General features: G+C 38.8%; 1 protein-coding gene and 1 long non-coding RNA gene across 3 annotated transcripts in view; both read left to right on the top strand.

The window, feature by feature from the left end:
* gabrg2 (gamma-aminobutyric acid type A receptor subunit gamma2) overlaps window positions 1-11,448 on the top strand; it is a 60,145-nt gene extending 48,697 nt beyond the window's left edge. The window contains exons 8-10 of one of the 2 annotated variants that reach the window (XM_054754622.1): window positions 1,371-1,576; window positions 2,715-2,738; window positions 6,521-11,448. In XM_054754622.1, the coding sequence (XP_054610597.1) occupies window positions 1,371-1,576; window positions 2,715-2,738; window positions 6,521-6,799 (509 nt within the window). In that variant the 3' untranslated portion in view covers window positions 6,800-11,448. The remainder of the gene's footprint in view (window positions 1-1,370; window positions 1,577-2,714; window positions 2,739-6,520) is intronic. The other variant, XM_054754623.1, reaches the window with a different exon arrangement.
* A 780-nt stretch (window positions 11,449-12,228) lies between these two features.
* LOC129169595 (uncharacterized) lies at window positions 12,229-21,880 on the top strand. The gene is made up of 3 exons (XR_008566448.1): window positions 12,229-12,525; window positions 12,705-12,869; window positions 12,943-21,880. It is a non-coding gene; the product is annotated as an uncharacterized LOC129169595 (long non-coding RNA).
* Window positions 21,881-27,089: the final 5,209 nt, after the last annotated feature.

Raw genomic sequence — 27,089 nt, 5'->3', positions numbered from 1 at the left:
AATAGTGGGTACGAAGATGCCAATATTCTGCCTTCAGAGGTAGGAAGCTGCCTGTGAGTAACGGGTAGTTCTCAATGCCAGGGAGTGAAGTTTAACATCTGACACTCACTTCTCCCGCCCTGTAGTGGTGAACGCAGCAAAAGTATTTTATACATTAGTCCAGACACTATTATCTAATTGGAGGATTCCATTTGGCTGTGAAAATGCACTCAGTTGCAGCAGTATCCCACTTTGCTGCAGTCTGCATAACGACCAAAAACGGTTAAATGGCTCTCATTCAGCACTTTTGTAGGATCCCTTTGTAAAATAGGCAGATAATTATTTGTATTCGTTGGCTGTGTGACAGACAGTAAAAAGAAACATACATAACCAGTTTTGCATGGAACGTTTGTGAATAAACGCTGTCATATCCACATATAAAATAAACAGAACAAGCCTGCAAAATAGGTATGTAATGACTCAAGGTTGTCAGCCATGTTTGTTGTTGTTTGTTTGCTTTCGACCGGAACGCTGGAACATTCCCCAGTAGTCTGGATTGCATGTTTAACACTAACATTCTACTTTTGGGCCTTAAAAAATGGACAAACAATAATAATAGTAATAACTAGCCCGATGGGGTACATTGGCGTAAATCAGCGATTCTCAATTATTTTCTGTCATGTCCCCTGAGGGGACAACAAATTGTTACATGTTAGTGTACATGTACATTGAGTTTGCCCTTGGGGTATTGCCGTACAGTAGTTAACATGTAGCTACTGCCATTGGGATGTGCAATGTGCCACCGGTCCTGTCTCTTGATGAGCCATAGAAAATGTTTGCCTGAAAGTAGGTTATGCTTATTTTGCGTCATTTGTTTACGTGGAATGTACATGTAAACGTCTAATTAGTTGTCATATTTGGAGGTTCAAAAAAGTCATAATTGACATGTTTTATTTCTGCGTGTTCAGTTGTACAGTGCTTCAAAGTAAAGGCTCTGAAACAGAACTCAACTGGAGTCTTTACTGACAACCCGTTATCTGTCTGCTGAGCTAGCAAGTAGAGGCCAAACATTAGCGGGGCCAACTTGCGCCCCACCAACACTTGCCCCGCTCCCTGAGGGGTGCGTGCCCCACTAATTGAGAAGCACTGCTATGGACTGTACCATTATAGAAACAGAATGGACTCCTGTTGTACTCCTGTTTCATTGGCTAAATCAAACTGACTCAAAACATCAATTGTATCCAGAAAAGGCATCACTTTTATCAGACATGTGGTCCAGTTCTCATAAAATAACTGCTAACCCTCACTTGTTGCTTTCAGCTGTCATCAGTTTGTAAGTATGCAACAATCGTAAGATGTTCTTCTTTGTCCCTTGTGTCAATCATTATCAGGCATCACCACTGTGCTGACCATGACCACGCTGAGTACCATAGCCCGGAAGTCTCTCCCTAAAGTCTCCTACGTGACCGCCATGGACCTGTTTGTGTCCGTCTGCTTCATCTTCGTCTTTGCTGCACTAATAGAATACGGCACGTTGCACTACTTCGTTAGCAACCGAAAACCCAGTGCCAAAAAGGACAAGAAGAAGAAAAACCCGGTGAGTTTGCTTCAAGCAATATAAGGTTGTGTTATAGTTCCTATGTGTTTTTCAAACTGTTTCCCAGTGTTCTTTATATAGGTGAAGGTTCATTGACATACTCAGTGCCCTGCTAGAGTATTACACTGAAGTTAATCCTCAGGAAAAACTCTGCTTAGTATCCCTAAGGGAGCATCTTCCCGATCACTGTCACCTCGACTTACTCAATGAGAGAGGCCTTAAGCTCAAACAGTCACCAAATCCCTCCGCACATCTGTTACACGTGTAATTTAGACCCAGGTCACATGACACAGGAACACTGCCCTCATCCTAGCCTTCAGTCCATCAAGAAATCATGCAGCCTAGTTAGTCTCCCCCTACCAAGGAGTGGTCTTTAAAAATAAAGTACTGGCTTAGTTTTGTGTCAGCTTATGTCTGTGTGTTTTACAGATGTTGCTGTTTAGTATTTCCTTTAATCACTTATTTTATGAATAATTAATTAATAAGAATCTAATGAAAGTGGGAGAATAGCACATGCTTGTACTCGTTTGGTAAGAAGAGATCACTTTTCAGATGGGTCTACCCCTTTTGCCACTGCATGGTACCAACTTGGCTCAACACAACCCATGAGTGATGCTTTTCCATTACCAAAAGCAGGTACTACGAAGAACGATTTAATAGTACCTGGTCATCCCGAGTGCAGAATCACCTTTGTATAATTTGAGGGTGCATGGCTAGAAATAAACACAGATGTTAATGTTAGCTGACCCCATTACTCCAGTGTTATACTCCACCATCTCTATTTAGCTGCAACGGTACGCGTCCTTGTAGCCGTCATTCTCCTCATGGGTAAAATGTGCCACATGGAACCGGTACTGTTCAGTGGCAAAGCGACCGAGTATTTTGCATCTTTCTAGAGCAATGTACTGTATAAGTCACCATGCATCCACCCTTTCTATGTGTTCTCATATTGTATGTCTCTCTACAGTATCTCCAGCTCTTTCCATTCTGAGTTAGGTGTAGAATTTGTAATTTTCATGCATTATCTTGTTTTGTTTTCATTTAAATTCTTGTTATTGATGTCTCATTTTTTTCTGTTTGTTGCTGTTAATTCTCTTATTCAATACCTCACATTCTTTGTTTCCTGTCCGGACAAAAGCTCCTCCGGCTCTTTTCCTCCAAGGTATATTGCCTGTGTCTGACTGCATGCGTCTGCTGCATTTTTTGGCTCTTTTGAGCCCTTAGGCACCTCACTTGCTTTACTGTCTGTTCTACAGCAAAATATGCCTCCATTCAGTTCCCTGCCTTTTTTATTGTACACCTCCTCATTTACTAAACAGGTTTGAGAAAAACAACATTAAAAAGGTGTTGTCTGCTGTGCACAGTGCGGAGGCAGCCAGCCAGATATACTCAAGCCTTTTTTTGTTTACAATTCGAATAAGCGTCCCACTGATCCTGTACCCTGTGGAACATAGCAGTCCAGGCCCAGCGTGGACTGGTTCTGGCTCCCTCTGTCCTGTTTCACTCTTGTCTTAACCACAGCGAGCGGCTGCGAAAAATTCCTATCTTTTTTTGTTCCTCTCCCTCGTCCTGCCAGTGAAACTTTACCTCTGTGTTTGTTGGGCTTCTCAACCTGACACTTCCTACAGAGTCAGCAGAGCCTTAACAGACTGAAACAGACAACCCCTGCAGTGTGTTGACTCTAATTAGAGGCGCTTTTAACATGCCAACATCAGGTAAGCTGGTAAGACCTAGACAGGAGCAATAAACAACCCACATTCTGACAGATACAGTATATCATATGGACAATGGTTTTGGATCACGCCTGTAAAAGTCCACCTTTTCTACTTTCCCTAACTCCAGTCACCTCCTCTAGTTGCACCTGAGTGGATACCGTATCTGATCTCTCAGGATAAGCTTAGACACAACAATCGAGTCCTTTCAGTCAGATCCAAAGTTGAGGGTGGAAATGTAGGGCGACAGATCTCTCTTCACTACGGAAAAGCGAAGCAACCGGTTCACCGATCCCTCTTTACCTGGAACACAATTCCAGAGAGAGGCAAACTGGGAGCAACTCTCCCAACGAGGATAAGCAGTGGCCATCCTGGATGACCTAGTGTCTCACCTTATAGTATCTCTAAGGAGGTCATCAAATCCCACAAAGTATTTTCTGGAACAACCCAAAAGCTCCTGAATCTGGATGTGTGTACTTTCAAATTCAAATCTCTCTTCTTCACAACAAGGTGAAGCAACTGGTGCACTAATCCATCTGCCGATCTCATGATTCACCCATTCTCATTTACTGGGGAGGCATCCAAGAGGAAAATTAAATGTCTGTGCAACCTGAGGAGCCAGTTGAGGTAACCGTAACCTCTCCATGTAGAGAATCATGGCTCTACTCGAAGTCCCTCTTGGATGAATCCAGGCATCTGGTCATTTCGGTCACATGACAAAATTATTGCCGTCTGTTGAGGGTAGGAACGTAGACTGATTGATAAATTACACCAATCCATCTTTTGATGAGCTGAGTCCCTGGGATACTTGAATGCCTCCGGCCACAGGAGTTTGTTCCCAGCCTCAAGAGCGCAATCCACCCTGAGAACCTGCGATTTGGAGCTGCAAAGCAAATTTGCAAGCAGCAAAGCTTATGTGTCCTTCTTTTTGGTGTAATGGCCCAGCATTCAAAACCTTTGTCCATAGTGTTCAAATCTCAATTGAAAATCTTTGATGGAGGATTAATTGCCATCGATGTAGGATGAGAGCAGAGTCACAAAATAATCCAGCCACCATGTTTTCTGAGAGGTTGTCTACTTTTCAGTCAGTTAAAGTTGCCAATGTCACTGTGTTGTTCCTTTGTTTTGGGTTTTTTGTTTTTTTGTTTGCTAACACCACCCCAGCACAGCCCGGCGTGAGCGGGACGCTGCTAATGCTCCTTCTGCTTGAGCTTCCACTCACTGCGCTGCCTCCAGTGCAACCAATCCCCTTTGAGAACTGAGTCATAACCTGCTCGGCTAAATGCCCTCATTACCTCAACATACTGTCTGCTCATTCGGACCTAAAAAGAAAATTTTACAAAGTGCTGAAAGCGACCCGTATGTTGTTTTGTTTTTAGGGGTTATGTGTCGTTTTCAAAAGGGACAGCGGGTTTGCGCTCAAGTGCTGGGCTAAATGAGACCGTAGGGAATGAGCTGTTAAGTCACGTATTTTAAGCTTGTCTGAGGATGCATGCTAACAGCAGATAATGCTATGTTCTAACAACAAGCAATGCTCTTATTTTGCTGTAAGCATGGCCTCATGTAGACATAAGTAAGAACCCTATCAGTCCTGGAAATCATTTACAGATTATAGAATGTCTTTCGTGTGTTATCACATCAAACAAAGAACCAACACATTTTAGAAAGCACTGATGTCACATTCGTCAACGTTTTTCAGGATGCTGTGCCTTTCGAAATAAGACAAGTTTGACATTGCACGTCCCAATGGCAGTAGCTACCTCCTGACTACGGCACTACCGTAACAGGGGAAACATTTATTTCCATAGCATTTTTGTATAAAATTTGTATCAAAATAATATACACTACCGATCAAAAGTTTTAGAACATTCCAATTTCTCTGGAGGAAAAACCTACATTTGTAAGTGTTAAGATGGTCTGTCTCTCTTCCACTGTTAATTCCCTTTTTTCTTGCCATTTTTGTAGCAACAAATTACTTTCTCCAGTACAATGCTGTTCAACTGATGTTCACGAGGGTATAGTACCACAGTGAGTTCCGAACACTCTTTTTATGCAGACAGAGGAGGCAGTAAGTACTCCAGAACTTGGAACACCGGTAGGAATTAGTTGCACCAGCTGCCAAGGCTCGATCAACCTCCATTTCTGCAGAACAGCTTTAAATTGTTGCCTGAAACAGGCCTTTTTGTATAATTCTGAAACACACATTATTTTTCAGTTTTGGGTGACCTTACCTTTTTTTTTTTAACCTCTGGCACTTCACCACTTACCTTTGTACCATTCCAAGCTATTCATTGGACTTGAACCACTTGAATTTCAATAAATAACTGGAAAAATTGGGGTGTTGTTAAACATTTGACCAGTAGTGTATATTACACTAAATGAACACTGAAAAAAATAGAACACATTAAGTCAAAATATAGTACAAAAAAATACAGTCATAGAGTCCACAGACACAAAAGCTATAGATAGACAGACAGATAATATATCAATAATTTAGGTAATTTAAGTTAGGTAATTTAAAAATGCTTGCAAACATTTGCAACTGGAGCAATAATCACATGACAAGATGCTATTTAGATCATTAATCCTGCGCAAGGAACTTGTTTAGAACTGAGTAAAAGCTTGTTATGTTCCACACGAGAATGCTACTGTTTTGGTTAGCATCTGAGCTAGCTCTTAGCTAACGTTTTAAATGTCCCTTTGCAAACAATAGCGTGTATGAACAGGAGGTGTCTATTTGTTTCATGACCCGTCCGGCAGTTATTTTAGAAACGGTTTCTGTAAAAGGGGAGGCCACTATTTGACGAAATGCGGCTTTTTCAAAATGACCACAAATGTGAGGTAGAGCTTTTTTTTGCTGAGTCATGGCAGTGTTAACGTCGCACAGTCTAGAGGCGTCTTGTCACCGTCTTGCAGCAGCTAGTTTTATGTAGCTGTTAACTGACGTTTTGCTGTGCTAGAAAATATTACAGCAGTCCAAAAGATATCATGTGCATTAAAGGTCCCCACAGAGACTGACCCATTGTCACTATTGGCCTCGCTAATTACAACCACAGAGGGGGCCATTATCGCTCTATTTGTGTGTTCTTGGCATTAAAAGGCTTCATTATGCAAGGGGAAGGTGCTAATTACATTTTGCTGACTAATGGCTCAATATCAAATGAGGTCCCTGTGAAGTCACGCTGGTAAACGGAACTCAGTGCTGCAGACTGACTGTTCTTTTTTCAAGCAGACGCCCACGGTGGACATCCGCCCGCGCTCGGCCACGGCCATCCAGATGAACAACGCCACGCACATGCAGGAGCGCGACGAGGAGTACGGCTACGAGTGTCTGGACGGCAAGGACTGCACCAGCTTCTTCTGCTGCTTCGAGGACTGCCGCTCAGGGGCGTGGCGACACGGCCGCTTGCACATCCGCATCGCTAAGATTGACTCGTACGCGCGCATCTTCTTCCCCACCGCGTTCGGTCTCTTCAACCTGGTCTACTGGGTGTCCTATCTCTATCTGTAAGAGCGTGCATCCAGCCTTATCACCAGCACGCTCTTTACATTGTGGGATTTGTTGTTTTTTATTTGACTCTTATTATTATTAACATCTTCATTGGATTTATTTGTTTTGGGTGTGACAGACATCGCAAAATCCTGTAGCATTACATTTAACCGGCATGAAAAGATCGATAAAGACTGATTAGAATTATTCCTGTGTGTGTGTGTGTGTGTGTTAATCTTCACTGTGCCAATGCCTCGTTTCTTTGTTCTTTTGCACCCTGACAAATAGAAATGACCCGCTGTTTATGTACAGTATTTTATGTGAAATAGTGCGGAGCACTTTTATGATGGATGGGCGTTTCTTTCCTCAATCAATTATGGGGAAGTCAATTATTTTTATTTTTAAAGGGATGGGAGGCCCTCTCTGAATGTTCTCGACTCCTGTTTCCATGCCAGTGTTGTGTTGAGCCGAATGATGCTACCCAAAGGAGTTTGGCTGGCATCATGCGTCTTCTTTCGTTGAGACTGAATCAACAGCGCCTCTGCTGGTTGCTACCAAGTATTGCACTCCATTTTTTTAGCAATGAAATGATCAATATACCCATCCCTGAAGGAAATTTCTTCTAATAGCACAACTAAATGTCACATTTTTACATGTAGTCAAAGCTACGATGATGATGACTGTACAGACACTGTATATACAGTATTTTACTATCACAGTGGTTTATCTTTATGCATGCACCTTTCAAGGCCAAAAGAATCCATATGTTCCATTATTTTTTGTTGTTTTTATGTTATTGACTGGGTGTCCTTCAGGGTTTAATTTAACAAAGCTGGTCATGTGGATCGTATTGACCCAAATATAAGACAGAATTTGGTCTAGATGATCGAGGGGTACACCAAATGTTGTAAGGGGTACGTGAATAAAAATTAAAAACAGCGTAGCTACATTAGAACTTAACGCTGCGTTACGTAATTCACCTGAACGCCCCGTGTGAACAGCCTGCACGGCACAAGGAGTTAACAACTGTACAATCAAAAGAAATATCTCCTTTTTTTTATTGTAACGTACCTGACATTATTTAAAAATAAATCATTTTGTCTTTGATTTAAAAAAGGCAGGTCGTCTTACATCCGGGTCAAAACGGTACACTTGCTTGTCCTCCGATGTGTAAGAAAACTGCAGTTCACAAAGAAGAATTCTTACCAGTGAACATTCCACAGCAGATGTCTTACAACATGTTCATCTTACAAGTGTGTAAGACATCTTACAGTGCAACCATAGAGTTTATTGTTAATTCTGAAGAATTGTGGGTTATTTTTTTTCCCTAACAGTTCCCCTGAGGGTTATTTGTGTTTAGAATTGCATGGCGGGCCCACGTGCTGCAGGTTGCCCACCCAAGACGATCAAGAGTCACATAAAACATGCGTTCCATTCAACAACTACAAAAAGAAAAACAGATGTGCAAGCCTTATCACCGAACATCTCACTTCATTTCGTTTGTTTCTGTTTTCAATTGCTTTCGTTTGCTTGGAAGAAAGCATCAGATTTGTAAATGTTGTGTATAATGGTATGTATAATAGCTATATAACGCAAAAACATAACGTGGAAAAAATACACCCTGAGCATTTTTGATAGATTACATCATCAACTACAAAAAATCAAAAGGGGGGTGTAAATCTCATTCTTTCTGTACATAAATGATGAAAAGAAGGGTATAAATATATATATTTTGTAATTTCTGCTGGTTACACTATATCAAATGACAGTATGATAGACTTATTTAATGGACTGACATAGAATAATCTAAGGGTGGAAGGTATTTATTGTTTATTTATGCTATTTATTTATTTCATGGAAATAAACTGTAGTTTATGTTCAAAAAAAGGAAAAAAAAAACAATGCATTCATTGCAAAGGGTGCATTTTTTAAGTCAATATGTCAATGAAGCTACTTGTGTTTGTTTTTTTTCTCTCTATGTTGTGATCGATGTTCTCACCGAGGCCTGTTCAACTGTTCTATTTGTTCTGTTGTGACTTCTCTTTAACGCAGCTTCTCAGTCGTTTTCATTGGAGGAAAAAGAACAACAAGTTCCCAAGAACATTCAAGGACAATGTTGACGCATATGTGAACCCACACAAGACAGACTTTTTACGCCACAACACACGCTTTTTCCTGTACGCTAATACACGTTGTCCTGTACTCGAACGCTGATCCTGCCACACTCGTCTCAGCCTGTTGTTGGTGTGCTCATACACTAAAGCAAGGTTTCCCAACCTGAGGGTTGGGACACAAAAATGTGTCATATGCCAATTTTTATAGTCTCACTCATTGTGAAGAGTAAATTATTTTCATCATTTATCAATCAGGCATCCAATTAACTGGCATTATTTATGTTTTTTGTGCTTTTAATCATGAGTTTATGTACAGCAGGGGTGTCCAAAGGTCAGCCATTTGTACCCCGTGGACACTCATGTATCGTGTATGTCACGTTTATCCTAGTACAGTACGGTGGTACCTCAGTTTTCGGTTTCAGTCAATTCTAAAAGGTTAGACGAAAGCCGAAACGTATGAAAGCAGAGGCAACTCTTCCCATAGGAAACAATGTAAATCCAATTGCAGCCGTCCCTCGCCACTTGGCGGTTCGAATTTCACCGCTTCACTCGATCACGTTTTTTCAAAAATATATTAATTAATAAATCATGCTCGTTCGTGGTTAAAGACGATTAGTCTATTAGTCTAAAAATATGCATATTGGAACAAATTATACAGATTTTTTTGCCTAAATTAAGCATTTTTAAGCTTAGAAATGGCTAATTGAATTAAAATACATACGGTATTCAGAAGACACGGTGTGACTGATATGTAGTATTGTACACTGGTCACTAGGTGTCAGTAACACCAGACTTGATCGCAGGAACAACAGGCTTTTATTGCAGGTTTGAATTACCTTACAACAGGCACAATGATCCCTAATAAAAACAGGCTACTGTTGCGGCTATACACCATACCAAGCTAAAATTCAATCCCCGACATCACATCCTGCCTGCCCGGCACTCAGCTCCCCAAGGAAACACATTTATAGCAACACACACGAGCACAAGTCTTATTTATGTCTTAAATGGCTTATTTTCTCTTATTATGTCTACTATATTGGGTAATACAGGAATAAAGGTGACTATAGGGGTGCTATTTCAGGTCTGGAGGGCTCTAATATTATTAAAAAACATATTTAGAAGGTCGTAAACATATCGTAAACGTATGCTCTTAACTACGAAAATATTCCATTCATTCCAGGAATTGTACTTTGCGAAAATGTACTTATCACATTCGGATCTGGAATTAACTGTGATAAACGAGGGATTACTGTAATTTGTTCCAGACACCCAAAAATGTTAGCAAAAATTGCATTTTATAGAGAAAAAAAGAAAAGTTTTACATGCAGAAAACAGTGCAGAATAATCATACATGACAAATGGATGGAACTTATTGTTGATGCTGACTTCCCGTACATCAAATTCAGTAGTTTCCACACTTTCTTCGGCCCCTCGGCGGGTTATTAATCAAATTAAAATAAAAAATGCACTGACAGGGAGTCAGTAATGTCTAGGGTGCTTTGTTAGGGCACTCAAGATTTCAGAACGATAAAGTTGCATGCGATATTGTATGAAAAATGGTGCAAAATGTTTGCGAAAATTTTCAGCAAAAACTGAGGTTTTACCGTATTTTATTTTAGCAAATGTGAGTGTCTGGGAAGAAACTACATTTCTTCTTAGGGAAACTCTGCACTATAGTGTCACATCGCCCATATCTTTTCACTACTTGTTTTCGTATCAGAAAATGCCAAACAGAGACATGTAGAGTACAAATTATTTTAATTTGTGTTTGTTTCTTTTTTGGTTCAAATGCCACACAAAAACCCTAAATCAGGGGCACCACAACTTCTTTCAACCCATAAAAATGGAAGGATGCATGGGCTACTTTTAATATTCTTAAGTTAAAAGTGATTGAGTGTAGGTGACATGTTAAGCAATTAAATATATTTAAAGAAAAAACAGCCTTCATGTTAGTTTTATGTTTTAGTTTCTCAATAATTTAATGAGTTTATGTTTAATTTTATTTTTATAATGTATCATCGACCAATAAAAGAACACCTATGGGCCGCAAATGACCCGTGTGCCGGACTTTGGACACCCACAATGCAAACAGCCTATTGGTATTATTAGATTCTCAATCAGGATTACTGATTAAGAGCACCAAAATTGTGCAAAAAAGAGGGAAGGCACTAAAGTATGTATGTCACAACTTACACATGTTAAAGAAATAGGACCAAATCAAGCATCCCTTTGTTTTTTTTTACTGTATTAGTTTTGCAATTTCTACTATTTAATTTATTTTAGTACTTATCGATACAACGCATCATCATAAACATTTTCTACTAATGTGTATGTTGTCAAAATAAAAAAGAAGAGTTACAGTTATCAGATTCTCCTGCATACAGTATGTTAGTTGTTTGGTATCTATGTTATTCTTCAGTTGTGTGTGCATTCAAAAAATGACTCATAGTTAAAAGCGGGGCACGGGGAGGTCTGCATAATATCCAAACATGTACTTTTCATAAGGGAATTGCACATAGCTGTGAAATTTTGCAATAAAATTGTTGCATTGATTGTGCGTGTTGAATTATTGTAATGGAATGATTGAGTTTTTTAGGTTGCTCATTAAGTGGATGTCAAGAAAAAATAATAAGAATAATTTGTTTTTTAAATCCTTCTTAGTCCCATGTATTACTTTTTTAATACAATGAAAAAATACCTTTTATTTGTATATGAAGTACATGCACGCTATCCTTCTCCTGGTAAAGCTCTGGTACTTTGTTGTAAAAGTCGGCTAGATCACCTTCTGGTGAGCTTGGATCTATAATCCTCCATCTTGGTAGTCAAATTCATTCATTCATTCAGCAGAATGTAATATCTTTAATATATGTGACTTTTTGCTAAAGCTAATAAAAAAAAATACTGGATTTTCCTCTCTTTTCACCATCCAACTCATGCACGCCCCCACCCCCTCAGGATGAAGAGAGTACTGCAGTGCCTCAGCGTATGCCAGTTCTCTGTAGTTTATTATCTGATTAGCAAGAATAAGGATGTCACGTTTACAATAAAGGCATTACACAGGCTGTAAAAACAAACATATCTGCACTATAATGGAAACTGCCATCCACTCAGTGCACGTTCATGGGTTAATTTCTCCAAAATCCCTGATATGTTTTGGTTTTTTCTTAAGCCATAATTTAACATTTGTGACTTTATTTTCGTATTTCCTTTATTGTCATGGTATGAGCTTTTATTTTGAAGGTTCAAGGGATGTCGTGCTGTTGCTCACGTTGTCAGTCAGTCCATTTTTGTGCTGGCTGACAGGTACGTTGGTGTGGGAGCAACCAAGTTCTGTCATAACATTTCAGTGGTTAAAATATTGTTTTATATTAACCATATAGAACCCATGTTGTTAGTTATGTATGTTTCTTTAATGATATGTCGTGTAGTGTGGTTTTGGGGATGTTTTTGACTGTGGGAGAGCAAGCTAACTATTAAGCTGTCGTTGTTCTCACCTATTTGGGGTGTGCGTGTGCGTGTGCGTGAGCGTGCAATCGTGCATTGCGCTGGATGTGCCTTATTCCTGTACAGGCCTGTTGTTATTGAGGAGCTCACGCGCATGTCCTCTTCATATATTCCACCACACTGCAGGTATATTGTTTTACTTTGAAGGATTTATTTATTTTATTACATTTATGGAATTGCATTATTATTATGTATTGCATTCATGTCATGTTATTTGAAGAGTGATAGTGATCTTTTGTTATTCTTCACTTTGTTTACATTTTGAGTCAATTTTTGTGCTGGCTGACAGGCCTGTTGTTATTTAGGAGCTCCTGGCATGTCCTCTTCATATATTCCACCACACTGCAGTTTGACTCTACTTGGGCTGAAAGGAGTACACTCCTGTTCCAAAGCCGCCTCTGTGTCCCTCCATCGTGCACCAGAACACAACATGGGGACACACTGGCAGCCCGGCTACACTTGCAAAACAAGTAAGTCCTTTTTTGCAGCACTACACTTTGGAAAAAGCATGCATTCTTAAGGGTTTTTGTGTTGTGGCTGCAGTGGTGTGTGTGAGTGACAGGAAAAAAAACTCTGACTTGCTTTTGGAGAAGTCACTTGGCACCACCTGCTGGTTTGCACGGATAAACAGACCCGTCTTCATCAGGTGTTTTTTGTGGGGAAAACATTGTATATTGGTATCATAAATCAGCAAGTTGAGGTGCAGCATCTGGGGCCGTATTTGATCTTTTTACGTCGAAAAAGTGATGAAGAGAGACCCCAAACAAGGGGACAAAACCCCGCCCACTCTGGACTAAGCACCTCGGCCTCCTGTGGACAGGGTGCCTTCTGCAGAGGAGCGCCCCGCATGAGAGCGCACTTTGTATGGACTCAAGTAGAGTGCAGCTGATGCAAGTGTATTATTAATAATGCATCCTGCACATGAATCACTTCTTAGGTCTTTGTTCTCATGCTTTCATCACTCTGTGTTTGTTTGTGTGTGGATCCACAATTTCAGACTTGAATTTAGGGTTGTCAGCGTAAAAAGTGTCATGTAACATAAACAGTCCGTAGAATGAATGACCAGCAAGTTCTATTGTCTTGTGAGTGATCAGGTCATGTGATTTGTATACTGATCAAGCTGCATGGGTTGCTATGGCAACGGTGTTGACATTGGTACATACGCTGTCATTGCTGTTCTGTTTCTGTCGTGGCATTAACGAGAAGTGGAAATAGCACTAATGTATTGATGATAGTCAAGTATGAGTAGAATTACTTTGATGACATTTTACTCAAGTACAAGCAAAAGTGTCTAAAGAGTAAAAGAAGTAACCAATTTAAGTTCCTTTTTAAGAACAATTAAATAAATTTAAAAAAAGAACAATTAAAGGAAGATTGTACTCAAATAGCAAAACCTATGAAAATGTAATGGCAATTAGCAGAGTACTTAATAGAATACTACAGCTGTAGTGAGACAGTTGCAATGAAACTGCATTCATTATTTGTGGATACATTTGATCTGCGATTGGCTGGCGACCAGTCCAGGGTGTACCCCACCTCTCACCCCAAATCAGCTGGGATAGGCTCCAGCATTCCCCCTTCCGATTCTGCACCTCTAACTGCAGTGTTTCCTGCTTCCCGCCCAAAAAGTCTGTGTAATTTACTCCACACCCGGCCGTCCTCCAGGTACGCCTCCTGCCGAGCCCACTCCGCTGTGATTGGTCACACTCCCAAGCGCTCCTGAGGACTTCTGGACAGCTGCGGAAACAGTTTATCAGTTAGGGAACTAATACATTGTTACTTAGAGCTTGCCCTCCTCACTCTTCAACACAACTTCAGCAACAGTTTGGCAGATAGTCCAGCTTTTTATTGGCCCATGTTTACAAAACAGTCCCATGCTAAATGCTGTTGACAGATGAGCATATTTTTCTCTTCCTGGCCGGGAATGAGCAACCCCAACCACTCCTGCCTGATGCTTGCTTCTTTAGGCACACCTGAACAAACATTTCCTGGGAGCATGGTGAACAGAGCAGAGCGAAGCAGAGCGGGGGAAGGGCAGGCCTACAACTTTTGCCTGGGCATGCCCATACAAGGATGTGCGGGTTGCATTGACGTCAGTGGAACTCGGTGTTCAAAAAAACTCACAAAAAACACAGCGTGCAGAGCTGTCCAAAACTGCTTTCAGGTCTCACTTCCAAATGTGCAAACCTCATTATCTGACGCGTTGGCAGCGTTTAACAAAGAATAATAAAACATTGTAACAACATTTATAGGTCAGAAAAGAGGAAAAGCATAATAGGTCCCCTTTAAGGAAAAGTACAAAATGTTAACTGGACCAGAGGTACAAGTACACAAAAAATGACTCTGTTCCAGTAAACACACAAGTAACTCTAGTTTGTCTGAATTTTACTGATAGTTATTCCAAAAAGTATGAGAACTAATGCTGTGAAACATTCAGAATTGTTAGAAAAAACGTTTCAGAAGTCTCACAGGACTTCAAAATTACGTGAATTATCAAAGTTAAAATAGGTGAGAAGCCATCTCTGAACAGATGACACCACCTTTTTCCCACATACAATCCTGTCCTTTCATCCCTTCCTAAAAGATTCATTTAACCTCTAACAAATAAACCACCGTTGTTGTTTTGTATCTTAACAATCATTTGACACCACTAAAGAGCAAAATCATTCGGTTTGGACCTGCCTTTTCCTTTAGAGGATAAATACATTGGATCTTGCACCAAGTTCTCAGGCTAGAGCTGTCCTATCCAGTCTGACTGGAGTGTGTCCCACCTAGTCTTTGAGCATGAACTGATGAAGCCTGCTGGGATGAGAGGCGAAACGTCTTCTAAGACCAACATTAACAGTCCAGTTGCTATCCATTCAGTGCCCTGAGAATTTTGAACGATTCCAGTTCCGATCCCGATTCCTCATTTCGATTCCAGGTCATAACGACTCTCAGTTCTGATGCTTTTTAGAGGCAGGGTCATAAAAGTTTGCATGGTTTAAATGAGGGTGCTGTGAGTTATTTTTGGATGAAATGTCTGAACTTCTCCATGAATACTTTAATATGAACCTTTTATCAACTTTACTATGAATTTCTTACAGGGCTATGTTCAACCAGTATATAAATATCAAACCATTTTACTTGAATATACATGTTATGAAGTTTCTTTTTACAGGAGTACACTTCAGACGTTTACTTTTGAAAGTAGTATACTTTGATGCTGCCTCAATGTTGGTGTAAGCTATGTTTTATGAAACCCTTATTTTGTAAACACAGGAAAGAGGATATAGCTGAAACCGCTCTTATTTTGAAGGCCAGAAGTGTGTTGTGTGAATTGAGAAGGTCTTTTGACTGTTGCTAACAGAGACGTGCTGTGCAAAAGATGAACTTGCCTAGCTGTAGCCGTAGTTCGCATCCTTTATTTACACTGAACTTCCACATCAGCTAGCATCCTGAAACCAACGTCAATGAGGCCAACGTCATTTATTGTTTGACTTCCCAGATTCTGACTGCTTAGATCAGGGATGTTCTCAGTGAGGGCCGCATACGGTAAAATCAAAGAATACACGGGCCACTTTGATATTTTACATGTTGTTTTTCATGTTTCGAGGGCCGATAAAAACACAGCCGAAGGCCACAAATGGCCCTCTGGCCGCACCTTGGACACCACTGGCTTAGAGGAAGTCCGACGTAGCATATCAAAGACAAGGTACTGTGTTGTTTCTACACCATGAATGTGTGAACATAAATCATGTTGGTCGTGAACCCTGATGATATCATTGTGTTGCAAATGTTGCACTGACCCGTCCGCTCTTTTTATTATGAAGTTAAGCCAAAGTTTTCAGCGCTTCTTCTTTGTGGCTATTTCTTCCGGGCGTCAAAACGCGTGTCGAATCTAGGAATCGAAATAAAAACATTTGAATGATCCTGGGAGAATCTGAATGTTAGTCCCGTTGATGCTCGAGACTCGATGGCCAACCTTACTGAGAATACAATGACCTGAATGAATGATAATATTCACAGGTTTAAGGTCGGGTGTTATTTTTCCATCTACTTATTTTGATCAAAGTTAAGGTAGGGTATTTTTTCATGTATTTATTTGGATCTTTTCACACATTCACAAAAAGTGATGTGATTGGTTGGCATCATTTGCCATAAAAGTTAATGCTGAGTGTTATTTTCTTTTTACATTTTAATTGTCATAGTTGTGAGCTTATTGTTACACTTGTGTGAGTATTGTGTTCTGATTGCGACAGTTTGACCCTGGAACAGAATATTTCTAATTCTGTTATTTCCTATGAAAAACGTGCTAATAACAACTGGACAAATGTAATATATTTGGACTGGAATGTACTCTTTATTATACAATGGACCATTTAGCCACACTAAATTTGTAAGACTCCTAATTTAAAAATCTTTAATTTTCGTAGATCAACTTTAAAGTACACACCCTTGCTTTCTTTACAGCAAGTAAACATAATGACCAAATGTCACATAGTGAAGTTACCACCTTAATGCCTCGTTAACCATGTATTTAAATGTCAGCTGTAAAGTAATTTGACCTTTCTGACTAAGCAGTGACGGCTGGTGGGCGTGTCCACGATTGTGCGTGGGTATTTTCCAACCATGTGTTTCCCTGCATCTTTCTGCAACATGCCAGGTCTCTCACATGGAGAGCTTGCTGTACGACTCTTCCTTCAGCCAAAGATTGATGATTAATTAAGCTTAACTGTCAAGAAACTGTGATGGTCAATCAGTGCAGGCAGATGATGAATAGGATGCTGATTGCACTGGGACCACTGGCCTTGTATACACTACACACTTCCGAGTCACTCACATTAGCAACCACCCCTGGGGATCCGCACTACTTGCGTCACCATAATCCTCACCATAATAATCTGCAGCTAACATTATGGGATCGTTATTTAGCCGGAAATGTTTACAAGGCAGTCTCGTGAGAATGTATGAGACATAATGGCATTTTTTTTAGACATAACCTCTATTAGCAGTGCTATTCAAAGTACAGCCTGGGGGCCATTTGCGGTCTGCAGCTTGTTTTTTTTTTTTTTATTGGCCTGCAGCACATTGCAGAAGTTGAAAAAAGGGCATGTATAGTGGTCCCTGTTTATTGTGGTTAATTGTTTTCAAGACCCGACCACTATAAGTGAATTTTCGCGAAGTAGGATTCAGTATTCATAAATTTAATATTTTCATAGTTAGAGTGTAGAAAACCTGTTTATGACCTTCTGAATACATTTTTTCCCACTATTAGAGCATTGTAGACATGAAATAACACCCCTATAGTCACCTTTACACTAGAATTAGACATAATACAAAATTGGCCATTTTAGACATACTGTAAATAAGATACTCACACATTAATAATAAGACTCACACATTAGCATTGACAGCGTATTTCCTGGTAGCTATTGTGTCATCAATGTAATGTTACTGACACCTAGAGACCAGTGTAGAATACTACTCTACTGCTGCTGTTTGTGGTTAAGGAGAGACTCACGATGCAATTGTATGAAAATCACACAGGAGCTGCTGTCGGCCACTCTCTACACTGCTAACCTGCTGCTAGCCCTCAGCTAACAGTGAACTCTAGGAGCAGACGTCACACACGTCACTTCCCAGGCCCTGTTTCTTAGAGGCGCACACAACAAGTCACAGATACTGTAGTACACTTTTGAATGCCTTATATTTGTATTCTTGTTCATTTTGACATTTTTATGCTTGAAAATGATTAATTTAGGCCATGAATACGTACAAATTGCTTAAATATGCATTATTCTTACTAATAATAGACCATATAAGCCGTCTATTGACATCTTTTCAAAAAGTAACGTTGACGTCCAAACTACCCCTTTAGGGTTCCCATGCTTTCAAGGAAGCCCCCGGGTGTTGGCAGCTACACGGGGAAAAACGGGGAAAATATGCACTTTTTTCAAAATATGCCAACACTTTAGCGTAGATGACTGGTTGGCTGGCTTTGACCAATTTCAAATAGGATTTCACTTATGCAAGATTGTCACAGCAGCAGTAGCAGGTGCATGGTTCAAACACAGTTGACTAATTTAAGGACATTTTTTCTGATCTATTTATAGTGACTAATATGTGTACATTCAGGCTTTGTATCAACTAAGTAGTGTTTTTCAATGGCTGATATGAAGGGACAATAACATATGCTGGACATGTCCAATTCTGATCTTAAAACAAAACAAACATCTCAAAGTAGTGAAGGACAGAAGTCATTTAAAGTCCGTAAAAAGGACATTAAAAAAAAATATATATATAGCAGTCGTTATGGCCCCTGGCAGAACTGTCAGATGTCATTTATGCTTTGTTACACTTTGCAAAGACTGGTAGCCATGAGGCAGGAAACTCAAAGTTAAGTGTACGACCCCTTAGGGAATCTCCACCCTGCATCGACTATGTTGTGTATTAGCATGCATGCGACAGAAAAGGCTGTAGGTGCAAAAGAAAAAAGAAAAAGATTTTAATCTGTAATGGCTCTCACAGATTTCTTCACAGTGAAATTAGCAGCTGCTTTGGGTAATTCCACAGATAAAAGTGCCAGATAGGGCAGCCTAGCAACGTTCCTGATTTAGAAATTGCTTTGCATCTTTTAAAAATGCATGAAACAGAGAATTTAGAGATAATACCACATTGACCCAAATATAAGACAACCTCTTGGTTTGCATGTATACATTTCTCAATCCTAAAGACAACCCGTCTTTTTCCAACTGTTTTTTAGCGACAAATTACATTCAGGTCAATACGCAGGTGCAATGAGTGGTTTGACACTATCTAACTACATTATTTGGACAAACCCGTCATGAAAGTGCACCAGCAGGCATTGTGGTGTTATATTTAAACCATGGTTGTGTTTGATGGACGTAAACTTTAACGAGAGCCACGAGCCTCACTGCCTTAAGTACAATGGAGAATCTCGTCAATCCAACAGCTGGGACTTGAAGTTTCTCCAGACATCTTTAAACACTGAGCTGTTCCACACATTTCAATCATCTGCAAACCTCTGAGGAGTTTTTAATGTTGACAATGAGAAGTGTTGATTCATTTTAAAAACCTAGAATGCCATTATACATGCAAGATAAGCAGTGATTTTGTCGCATGGGAATGACTGACTCAAAAACTCTGGTAATAACACTACCACGATACAGCAATTGTATGGTAATTGGTACACTATCAAGAACTATGATACATCATATTCATGTAACTCACTCCATAAAGTTTTCTTTATTCAAAATTGTACCTATCACAATAATAAAAAATACAATGCACAAACATACTTCAGTAGAAATTCTTAGATTGATTTTGAAAGACACATGGGTCATTAATGAAAATCAGAATGTCTATTGTTGCAGCCATAACCCATGCCAAGCTAAAACTCAACTTTGAACCCCTGATGTCACTTGCTGTCTTCCTTACCTCCTACCTAGGTGTGATATTTCATTGGCATCTAATGATGTTAAAAAACGTATTTAGAAGGTTGTAAACAGGTTTTATACACTCAAGTACGAAAGTATTACATTTATGTATAAGAAATCCTACTTTGCGGAAGTTCACTTATCACAGTCGGATGTGGAACCAATTAACCCCGATAAACGGGGGATTATTGTATTATCAAAAGTTATAATAAGGAAATAATCACAAATAATGTGTCTTCTTTGGACGTTGCAGCCACTTTTTTTGGCTGTCCTTGAACACACCATGTGCGGCACAGATTGAGACTTGTGTATGACTTTCTCCGACGCTGCACAGAGAGACGTGTATTTTCTATGTGTCCTTTCACCTCGTCCTTGTTTACAAATGTTAATGCTGTGTGTAAATGCACAGAAGTGAGCTTCAATAATGTTAGCCCTGTGCTGCTGTGCATTTTCGCTTGGTGCATAATCTAATGCTATATGTGCTCATATGTCCATTTGTCATCGTCTGAAGGGGTACGCGACAGCGAAAAGTTTGGGAACCACTGCCATTCATTTGGGGAGCGCCACCCCCTGGCTCTATGAAGTATCGACTCATAAGAAAATAGGCGGTGGGCGTCCTTTTGACTGCCTGACTACTAAACAAATATATCAATATTTGACTGTAGGGAATTGATCATTTCTCACACATGCTACATCGACATGTTAACATTGCGGAGGTGTTAGTGTGCGAGCACATCTCTACTTTCAGATCACACATTTCTCTTGACACTTGCTCTCCCTCGCTCGCTCTTTTCTTCTTTCCACATGAGCGCCCCAGCCCGGTCTCTCCCTGAGGTGAGTCCAGCAGCATCAGACATGTCTCATTGGAAAAGTGGATCCTCACTTCCCAACCAGAGGGGGCTGAAGGCCCGGTGCTTGGCTGTCCGCCCCCCGTGGGTCTTAATGACTCACCCAAGCACAAAGCTGAATCATACACAGACATAGAATGTTTTGTTTTTACAATTTTATTTAGGTAAGTACGGTAAGTATCTGTCATTCCAAACTTGAACTAGCATTTATGGCTTGCATGTTGCAGAATATGTACAACCTCTAAGGACATCATTAATGAGTGAATGCGTTCCTCTACCACGCGGCTTTACAGTGTATTGGTTTCTTCTCAGTGGAGTGATCCTAAACCAACTCCTGAGGCATAAAGTTCACATGCGGAACGCTTACATATCTCCAACACAGCAGCACTTCTACTCTAATGAGCTTCACGGTTGGTTGCGCCTCCTTGTACCTTTTCCAAGGAGTCTGAGAAGTAAAAAAAAAAAAAAAAAAATCCTGCTACTTGACGACAGGAAATCCAACAACTGCACCGGAAGCAAACAATTTTAACTGTAAATGACTGTTGTGGGCCTCTTATGGGTTGTGCTAAAAATGCATTTGAAGACATGCATAGACATTACATACATGTAATACAGGTATCATTTACTGTAGTAGTTCATTTCATATCATTGAATACTTTTATCATCTTAAGACAAATGCCCCATGACTGCTAAGTCAGTTAGCTTGATGGCAGCCATGTTTTTTAACCAATTTTGCTCAAATTTGAGAAATTATAGCCCTGGAAGAGTAAAGTCAGAATATTATGAGGAAAAAAAGGCGTAATTTTGCGAGAATGAATTTCAGTTTATTGAGAAGAAAGTCATGATATACCAAAAGTAACCTGGGAAAACTTTACAACATGTTTCCTTTGAGGAAAAAATTGAATTACACGAAAATAAAATATCAACTATAAATTTGTAATATAGTAAAAATGTGATATTATGGAAAAAAATGATATGATAAAAATTGTAAATTTCACAAAAGGAAAGAAGAATTTTATTAGAATATAACCCATTTCACGAGAAGACAGTGAAAAGAAAAAAAAAACAACAACCTTGTAATATGAGAAACAATCTGAATCATAAAAGAAAAAATTGAAAGTAGTCCATATTTATGAGACCATAATTACATGTTTTGAAAAGAAAGTGAGAATATACAAAAAATGTAATTGTAAGTAAATATGACCCAAAAAATACAATCAAGCCGGAACAAATGTATATGTCACGAGAATAAGTCATAATTTTACAAGAATGTAATAACATTCAAAAGAAAGTCATAATATATATATATATATATATATATATATATATATATATATATATATATATATATATATATATATATATATATATATATAAACATACCATTAATATTATGGAAAAAAGTATTGTGAAAACATTTAATTTAATCAGAATAAAGTCCTAACTTTACAAGAATATTATACCATTTTTCAAAATGTCTAATATTAAAGAAAAAAGTTTAATATTATGGAAAAAAATATGTGAAAAAAGTTTCATTTCTTGGGGGAAAAAAGTGCATTTTACTAGAATATGAACCCATTTTCAGGAATACATTTAAAATAACAAAAAAGAAAAAAAATTACATTTTTTGAAAAGAAAGTCATAATATGTAAAAAAAATAATAATAATAATAATAATTGCAACTGTAATATGAGAAAAACCACATTCTTACCAGAAGAAGTTAGAATTTTATGACAAAAAAGTCATAATTTTAAAAGAATGTACTAACTTTTTTTTGGGAAGAAATTTGTGATATACAGACAATAACAAAAATCTATATTTAAAAGAGTGAAGTCCTCATATTACGAGAAAAAAAAAGTCCTTTTTATGGTGAGTTGGCTAAACACTGTAAAGTTTCAGTGGTTGTTTTGAAGAGCACAGCTAGTTGTGTGAGAAATCCCAAGTTAATCCATCTCAAGGGGTTTAATAACTACGCCACCATGTGTTGTATTTGTCGGAAAAACAATAGCACAGGCAACACTGTAGGGGTATGTGTTTTGGCAAATTTTCACCTTTTTGAGTGCAGTTCAGGTTCAGCAGTAGAAGAGCGAGGTTACACTACACACAACAAAAATATCAATTTATATGAATTTAAAAGCAGGACAACGGATGTTAATGTCATTGGATGCTATGGGCATTGCCCCTAAATGACAAGTCAGAGGATCAATGACCATTGACAAAAGGTCAGGAGAGTTACCTTTTTTTAAGAATATAACTTTATACACCCAATTGAAAAATACATTTGCAGCATCTTCGGGTATTAGTTGGCCTTTAAGAGAATGACCACAGACTTGGCATTGATTGATGAAATCCTTCTGAATGCTAATGTGACTTTAATCAGATTTGTCTCGATTCCTTTTCGCTATGGCCAAAACACAACGTCAAAGGGCACGACCTTCAGCTCGAACACAAACAACCCACAGAAAAACAATGAGGAATGATTAAAATCATCATTTTAAGATCGAAAATTATGAAATACTAACATTTTACTACCAAAACGTATCATTGTGATTTGAAAAAATATATATAACTTTTTTCAACTTTAATAATAATTTGGAGTCCATGAGAAAGTGGAAAGAAAAACATACAGTAACTCTCTTTGACACGGCAGCAACAGAACCAATGTTGTAATCGAGATAAGGTGCAAACTACTCAGCCAGCATTAATACCGCTGATGACTTCATTTTAGAAAGCAGCATGGCAGGTTTAACATGCAGCAACAGCTATGTAGCAACATTTTAAAGCGCATGCAGAGCTAGATAAAGCTGTTGGATGCTAAGTACTTCTATATTAAATGCAGCTACTGTCATCTGGTGGAGTAAATAAAATAAAAGACTTCATGAGGTTGCCTAAAGCCACAGCTGTTTTTGACCCGATGTTAAATAAATACTTAGTTATTTGCTTATGTGTTTATGTACCTATTTGCTTATTTATGTATATTATGTATTTGCAACTAATTGAACTGAAATTAATTGGAGCGTTTAATTATGATGCTCAATCTATTGTCGTTTGGGTTGTTTTGTTTTTTAAAATTCTTATAAAATGCGTTTAAAAAATGGCATACTGGAGCACTGCAAGTATTTTTATTGTATTTTTTTATTTTTATTATTTATACAGTGATACCTTGGCATACAAGTGTCTCTGCATGTTTTACATTTCTTGGTTTGAACTGTGAGCTAAAATGTGGGTTACGAGCTTGTAGTTACTTGCAGGCATAGCCGAGGACAGCTATTTGGGTTCTTGTGTCAATGTGACAAAGGCGGAAATGAGCGAGCACACACAGAGCGCTCAGTGAGATGGCAGTAAAGGCTCACGAGGGAGCCTTTACTGCCTTTGTTGGCGTTATTATTTTTTATTAACGATTTCTCTGCTGTGTTTTCAAAGATGACAGAATGAATGTTGCATGTTGAAAGACCCACACATGATATTTGAGTGATGGACAGTTTACATTTTACATTGTGTTTGTTTTTTACACCTTAAGGCCCATTTTGTGTTTTGCTGTTTAAAAAAAAAAAAAAAAAAGTTTAATAAACAAAAATGTGCATAAAGCAAACATATTATCCAGTCTCATGTTGTTAGGTGTATTAAAAACTTTAAAATGATCTTTCAAAGTTACACTTATTATCACTAAAAACTTTGTTCTGTCTGCGATTAATTGTGATTAATTATGAGTGAACCATGCACATGGAATTAATCACGATTAAATATTTTAATTGACTGACAGCCCTTATATATACAGTATGAATAGGTATACTGTATGTACAGTGTGTGTTCTATATGTATAGTCTATGACATTAGCACCTCTGCTGGCTGCAGTCAAGTATTGCATACCTTTGATACCATTGTGCCCTGGCAACCAGTCCAGAATGTACCCCACCTCTCACCCTAAGTAGGCAAGGGTAAGATCCAGCTCACCCTGACTCTAATGGGGACAAGGAGTATAGAAAATGGATGGATAAATGCTTCAAGACACGATAAATCAATTGATAGACCAAATTAATTATTAAGCCCATTCCTCACCCCTATGTAAACAAAATATACAAAGTTTTTTTTTTTAATAAAATAGTTATTTAGTGGTGAAAAAAAAAATCTATCACCACTTTATGCCGGGCACACTGTCCATCCATAAATGGCAGCGATGTCTGAACACGAGCATGACAATGAAAGAGCAAAGAGGGGATACGACGACGACTAAGCCAAAAATAAAGTTTGATGAAAATGGAACGAGCCAGCTGTTAAAGCGTGTTTTGTCATGCACGAAGCGCAAAAGCATTAGACTTCAGCTCGTATTTGCATTGCTTGAAACAAGTCAAATGAATATTACATCCGCACATTACATAAGAGGAGGACAGCGTAATCCCATGGCGATAGATGGGGAGAATGTCGACTGAGCGTGCTTTGCTTGCTTTTCATGCCAATTCCTGATTTTCCATCCAAACTGCAAGACTTGCTATTCTTTGCATCCCTTTGGCACTTTGTGCCCCTGGGGGACATTTCAGTAATAGTGGTGGTGGCTGACACATGCTACATTTTAATGTGCCTTTTTCTCATGTGGGCCTAACCTCTACTGGGGAGTCTTAACACAAATATATTGTACTTCAGCTAACTTTAAACAACATAATCCCACAATTTAGCCCCTATGAAGGCTCCCATTGTGCAGTACTGAAATGCTGGAGGTTCGTTTTAAAGGCATACTCACTGCCTCCCCACTGGGAAGAACATACAGTGGAACCTCCAAAGTTGAACACAATTAATTCCATTCAACAATTTGTCCAAGAGAAAATAACGGAACATAATGAAAAGTGAATTAATTTGGTGGTAAAATGTTGACATTCTTAATTGTCATACAAGTAACATGTAACGTGCGCATGTTCAAAATGAAACAGAGAGGGGACCTGCTTCGAGCTGTGGAATACAACCGTGAGCGATTTGACAGCTTCAAGAAGCAAACTCTGAACAAGTGACTGGGATGTTAATTGCAACATGACCACAATATTTTTGTAATTTGGATATTTTTGTGGACATGATCTGTTTTTTTTTTTTTTTCAAATGTATACTTGAATTGTTTCTGCAAATAGAACATTAAAAATGATTCAATTTCATACCCATTATGTTGTTCTATCCCTATTGTATCAAAAGTTTTGGGTGACAAAACGGCAAAATTTGGCATTTTTTTACGGTCGCGGGATTATTATCTTTATGTCCAATGAGGCAAAGGTTCCTGACATTTTAGCTCAAAATGGTTATGATTTTCGTCTTTTTCATGCCAAATAGCATCAGAAACTTTGCAGGGGGGTACAAATATAATAATTTTATGTATTTTGAAGAAGTCTACTCTCACTTGTTGCCAGATTGTGGCTTTGTCTACACTCGTTCCCTGCTCAACCTTTCGCCTCATGTTGTGCTGTGTATCTCTAGCTCTCTGGACTTCACTGCTCGTAGTCTTTTGTGAGTACCGTATTTTCTGCTTGGCTTTTTCCAGCAGCTCCTTTTGTTTGTAGTTTCGTGTGGCTTCGCCCACTTCTTTTGTTGTACTTTCTTTTTCTCTTTTTGTATGCTTTTACCACTTCGTTGGCGTGCGCCTTTTGTATTAAATCTTTTTCTTCACCATATTTTTGTTGTCTCTGCTTTGGGGTCCAACCACCGGCTTGATGCCGTTCCTAACATATGCAGCTCAACAATGCGACCGCTTTCAAAAAGACTTGACAGAAAATGACATTGAATCCACATTTTTGTGGTCTTAAACTTTTGATCAGCTGATGAACAGCATACTTCACTTGAATGGTTTGCAATAAATTGCTTTTTTTTCTTGTCTCACTCATTTTTTTTCTTTTTGCATTTTGAAACTCTTCTTAGAACCTCCTTAAGATCCAACAGTGCAAAATAAATTTTTTTCAACTGGTCTTCCATTTTGATCAAGAGTGTATAAGTTGCACTGGACTCTAAGTCGCACTTGTTTAGAAATTAGTTTCACAAAATTCAAGACTAACAACGGACATTAGATCTGGAAAGGCAAGCTATTCAACTACGGAACAGCACGTTCACCAAGCTGGCGATTTCATCCTGCATCATTGCATCCCTATCCAGGCACAGCGTATAGTTATCACAGGCCTAGAGCACCCTCTCGCGACTATTGACGATAATGTTCATGTCAGCTTAATTAACTTTGAAAACATGTTAAATTAGCAATCCCTTGTTCATTGTGGTTGATTGGTTCCACGCCTGAGTGTGATAAGTGAATCTCCCCGATGTAGGACTCCTTATTTATAAATGAAATATTTTCATAGTTACAGCATTGAAACCATGTTTACAACCTTGTAAATGCGTTTTTTAACATTATTAGAGCCCTCTAGACATGAACTAA

This window comes from Dunckerocampus dactyliophorus, chromosome 16 (genome assembly GCF_027744805.1).
Source record: "Dunckerocampus dactyliophorus isolate RoL2022-P2 chromosome 16, RoL_Ddac_1.1, whole genome shotgun sequence".
Classification (NCBI taxonomy): domain Eukaryota; kingdom Metazoa; phylum Chordata; class Actinopteri; order Syngnathiformes; family Syngnathidae; genus Dunckerocampus; species Dunckerocampus dactyliophorus.
This window is presented reverse-complemented; position numbering and strand designations above follow the sequence as displayed.